Below are 5,232 nucleotides of genomic sequence, written 5' to 3'. Positions count from 1 at the left end.
ATTATCAAAGCCAGAGTTAAACGAAAGTAAAATGATATATACTGAAGCAGAATTTGAAAAAAAAAAAAAAAAAAAAAAAAAAAAAAAAAAAAAAAATTCTTGGCCTTCTACATGACAATTAATTTAATATATTATCATTGAAATAATCTGCAAGTAACAGTCTCTTAGATTTAACATCACACTCACTTATTTGTTAACTTCATCACTGAACATACAATACTGGAAAAAGAAAACACAATATACAAGTATAATTTTATTCTATTCCTTGCAATTTTCTAAAATACAAAACAACAGATGAGGAATTAACAAAATAATTTTTTTATCAACTTACATATAAATATATACTCCTTTAAACTGAGATTTTACAACAAATATCCAATACAATAAAAATAGATTTCATCTGTAAGGCAATGTGGTATCATAAGATCCATGCGAGTGTATACATTATAGATATACAAATAAAAAAAATTATGTATAATTTCCATTTAAATCTTTAATTACAAAAGAGAAAAACAATTATAACCACTGATGAAACATAATTAGCTTTTTATAAACACACACAAAAAAAAATATGACAAAAATTAAAAAAAATACATATATTTAGGAAAAGAAATTAAAAAATGCTGAAGAATAATAAAATACTGCAAAATGTGAATAACACAAAACACAAAACTGCATAATATTTCAATGCTCATCTACCATCTATGACCCCCTTCTCTCTGGGCTGTGTGACTGTAGCGTCCCCATCGATCCTGTAGTCCACGCTCCTCCTTGGTCTTCTCCCAACGTTCTTTCATGCGGTAAAGTTCACGATTAACCTCCTGTAGAATTGGGAGGGGGTAAAAAAATAAACATTATACTAGTTGTAGTACTAAGAAGGTAAAATGATTGTTGTTAATATCAATAATAGCAACAATAAGAAGTGATAATAATGATAATATTGGTACTAATACTAACATCAACATTAATTTTTTCATGACGTAATCGTCACATCTAGAACCAATGGATTAATTGTACAATCTTATACTTAAACTGATCAGAGGAAATATCTTCAACCATTTAACCCGATACTACCAGGGTCACACCTTGCGGTGTCATAACAAACCACTTGGTCTGTGGAGTACGGCTGTACGCGGTGGCTCAGAGTGCTTTGAGCGGGTATGTTCGGCTTGATGTAGCAAACTCCCACGCTTAAAGTTGACTTGTTGCCAGTAATCTCCAGAGTGTAGAGCTTCTATTTATTCTCTTCACCCAGCAGTGTTGGGTTAAATTAACCATATCAGTTGAACACCTTTCACCCTTCCTACTTAATTAGCATAAGTAGGAAATTAGCCTTGGCAATAAAGCAACTGTCTAAGATAGCTTTCATTTAGCAGCAGCTTACCTCACCCGACTTCTCCAAAATTTCAATGAGCTTGCCAGCATTTTTCCAGTCTTTCCAGGTAATGAAAGTACAGGCATGTCCTTGGCGGCCAGCCCTTCCTGTTCGTCCAATGCGATGCACATACTCCTCCATGTCACGTGGGCAGTCAAAATTCAGGATGAAACTATTAATGATAAACAAACTTTAACCTCATAGTTGATTCAACTTAAAATATTAATAAAAAATAGCTAGTCTATAAAATTAAATTCAGGATGTCTATCAACCGAAAGAAAAACTACCATATAATTGATTCATTACATAATTATTGATCATATATTGGTTGTCTTGGAAATAGAGAAGCAGGCTGGTCCTTAGCAGCAAGCCATCCCCATTCCTTCATCTTACATAGGCAATGAAATTTCAGGATGTGTCTAATAACTCATTTGATCCAGGTGACATGACCATCATGTCATGAAAAATCCTGGCTCAAGGGTGGGTGACGTGAACATGTTGTCATGAGGAAATCTGGCAGCAGGCCAGGTGACACAAACCTGCCATCATGAGCATTGTGGCTGAAGGCTGGGATGACAGGGAAAGACTTGCCACAAGTGAATAAACCTATTGGGAAGTTGATTTGACTCATTTAGAAATTTGCATTATTCTCATTAATATACGATTGAGCCATGATTGGAAGAAGACCGGAGGACGACATTTCCATGCTCAACATTGTATTCCTGGTGCTGTGACCAGCGACACAAGATGAATTACAGAAAATTGAAGTTAAAAAAAATACAAATAACAGCTTTACATATTTTAATTTTTCTTGCAGTGAGTTGTAGACTACCTAGAGAGATGATATGGAGTCTGTGCAAAGAAAACAGTCTATTACCATTTGGCAAATCAAATGGCAAATATGTGGATTGGAAAATAGTAAAAAAACTAAAAACCCTTATGTGTTAACCCAATGGCAACGGGTCACGGCTACCGCCGTCATAACAATACGCACGATGTGCGGCGTGCGGCTGTCCGCAGCGGCGCCGCGCCAAAATGCCCCGAGGCAATGATTCGGCTTGAGGGACCTATATCACGCGCTCAGAGTCGGCGCGCTGCCGCCGTTCGCCAGAGCGTAGAGTTTTTTTTAATTTGCTATACCCGGCGCCATTGGGTTAAAAGAGGAAATAAGACTCTTGTCACTGCACACACATGTTCGCATGTGCCTGGCCTACAAGCCACCACCTGGCAGAGCAGCCATTCATATAAGCCTAATGCAGGGATTTCTGGTCACGTCATTGCTGTGATGCAACCAGATCAAAGGTGTTAATTAAGGCAAACTCTACCTCATAACAGACTCACAACAGCTGAACATTAAAGAAAAATAGTTAACCTCTTAATTGATTAAACACACAAATACTGATGAAAACCTAGTCTACAAAATTCAGAGATAGATTATAGAGGTACATACGTAATGTCAATAACATCAATTCCACGAGCTGCAACATCGGTTGCAAGGAGGACTCTTACTCTGCCACTCTTCAAGTCACTTAGAGCTTTTTCTCTCTCTTCTTGTTCTCTATCCCCATGCATGCTTTGTACCTGAAAGACACGCCACATTCATCTTACGTTAATTTCTGCCATCTTGATAATATCTGCACCATCTGCAACTGGCTAATATGATCACCCAGAATGCAATATTCAATAGAGCAAATGCTTGTAAATTTCATTATATTCCCAGTTGTTTACATTAGTAAAGATACAATATGAGTTGCAGTTGACCTTATAAAAAGTTAATGACATAATGAACAGACTTTAGGGCATCAATTAAGGCAATGCCAAAAGCCACAAGAAATTAATCAATGAACATGAAAGCAGAAACCACTATTAACTTAACCTCTTATAACTGGGTACACCTTAAGGCGCTGTGAAAAACCAACTAGTCATGACGAGTACGGCTATAGGCGTCACGACTCAAGCAGGAAGTTCATCTATACACAGCAAGAGGCTAGACATTTGCCAGGAGTCACCAGAATGAGTGACACAGAAATTTCTGGCACCATCATTGAAGGATTAATACACTGACTATTGATAGCTGGACTATACCAGTAAAAAATGGGTCTTCATTTAATTGTTTTTTCTTCCCTCAATGATAGTATCAGATATTTCTGGGCGTAACTGATTCCAGTCATTTCTGGCAACTGTCCTTCCTTCCACTACATGTACTGGAACTGGACTTGCTCTAGCGTGTTGAGTCGCCTTTAGATGTAACCAGCTATGTGTACAGCTATGGGTTTGTCGGTTTGTTGTGACAGCTACAGGCGTGGCCCTCAAGATACCAGTTAATGTATAAACAGCATCTGAACTTGCTCTAACTGAAACATGTTCTTATATGAATGGTGTTTGCAATTTACCAGCTATATGAAATAAAAATGTGAAAATGCTTACACATTTTCCTTCTTCCATCATCTCCACTGACAGATAATCCACCATGCTCTTCCTGCCCACAAACACTATGGCTTTGTCTTCTTTGCCTAATCTGTTAATGAAGTCCAGCAACTGGAAAGCAAATTAAGCACATTTACAAATAACAAAGAAAACAATAAAGGCTGAGGAATAATAAGACAAGTATCCAAATGGCGTGTAAATTTGGTCCAAAAAGCTGAGAGGTATCAGTCAATACTGAATCAAACTTTAGCATAATCAAAGTGGCCTCTATAAAGCATGAGCTAAGGAAAATGGACAAAAATTATTTGTGGTGGTTTGATGGGCTATCTGCAAAGTTGTAGCCAACATCTAAAGTATCCAATGATGATTTGGCAAATAAAAATGTCAGAGGCAAAAAAAGAAGAAGAAGAAGAGGAGGAGGAAGGAGAAGAAAAAAGAAGAAGAAGAAGAAGAAGAAGAGGAGGAGGAAGGAGAAGAAGAAGAAGAGGGAGAAGAAAAAGAAAATTATTTCAAAACATTATCCTGATTAAATGACAGGAGCAAGGCAGACATCACTATATAAGGCAACTATTTATGAATATACATTCAAGATCTGAAGACTGTTTTTTGAAAGATTTTCCAACAGTCTGTTGAAAATGCTCCTTCAAATCTAAAATTGTAGTAAAACACTATCAGGATTTTAATCTGCAATGTTTCTCAGAGATTTCTGTATCTCATAGTTCAGTACAATATTATTAGTATTTGAAAGATGGAATAATGCAATACCGCATTGATATAGGTGTATTATTAGTATTTGTAAACATACCTTATCTCTCTTTTCTTCTTCTTTACAGATTATTACTTGCTGTGATACTGTACTTGCAGCCTGCAAGTCAAGGCTTCCCACAACAACATGTATAGGATTTTTCAAGAGTTTAGCAGCCAAGCTGCGAACACCTTCAGGCCAAGTTGCACTGAAAAATATATTGATATTACTCATATTACATGTACAAAATGTAATAAAGCTTAATCTAACTGTTATAGCAAGGGCTGGAGAACTGTACATTACTCACAGGTAGCATTCTTCAGAACTATTATTACTACTTTATCATCAGTCACCTTGATAAGGTGACTGATATATCACATTTCATACATAAGCAATATAATCTTAAGCCATCTATTTACCATCAGGATACAAAAATAACTTTAAATAAGAGCCATATCTTGAGGATTTATAGCATGGTAAATAAATGTCATCCTATTTTTTATGATAAGTCTTGCTAGCACATAAGCCAATATACAGCTGATGGTTTGGTTTTCCTTACAATTAATTCTTAAGGCCTGAATCTGAATTGATTTTGATAATCTGCAATACATCACTTTCAAGCAGAAGTTTAAGAAAGAAATGCAAATATTGTTACAGTTGAACTTGCCAGCAGTGAAAACTGGAA

At 36.2% G+C, this 5,232-nt stretch overlaps 1 protein-coding gene across 2 annotated transcripts in view; it reads right to left on the bottom strand.

The window, feature by feature from the left end:
• Positions 1-269: 269 nt before the first annotated feature.
• The window catches only part of LOC125036534 (probable ATP-dependent RNA helicase DDX43), a 27,214-nt gene continuing 22,251 nt past the window's right edge, over positions 270-5,232 (bottom strand). For both annotated transcript variants that reach the window (XM_047629202.1, XM_047629203.1), the window contains exons 12-16: positions 4,608-4,755; positions 3,803-3,913; positions 2,826-2,956; positions 1,385-1,547; positions 270-821 (exon numbers count right to left, since the gene is read on the bottom strand). In XM_047629202.1, coding sequence (XP_047485158.1) covers positions 696-821; positions 1,385-1,547; positions 2,826-2,956; positions 3,803-3,913; positions 4,608-4,755 — 679 coding nt within the window. In that variant the 3' untranslated portion in view covers positions 270-695. The remainder of the gene's footprint in view (positions 822-1,384; positions 1,548-2,825; positions 2,957-3,802; positions 3,914-4,607; positions 4,756-5,232) is intronic.

Source organism: Penaeus chinensis, chromosome 21 (assembly GCF_019202785.1).
Source record: "Penaeus chinensis breed Huanghai No. 1 chromosome 21, ASM1920278v2, whole genome shotgun sequence".
NCBI lineage: Eukaryota > Metazoa > Arthropoda > Malacostraca > Decapoda > Penaeidae > Penaeus > Penaeus chinensis.
Note: the sequence above shows the minus strand (reverse complement) of the source record. Positions and strands in the feature narration are given on the sequence as shown.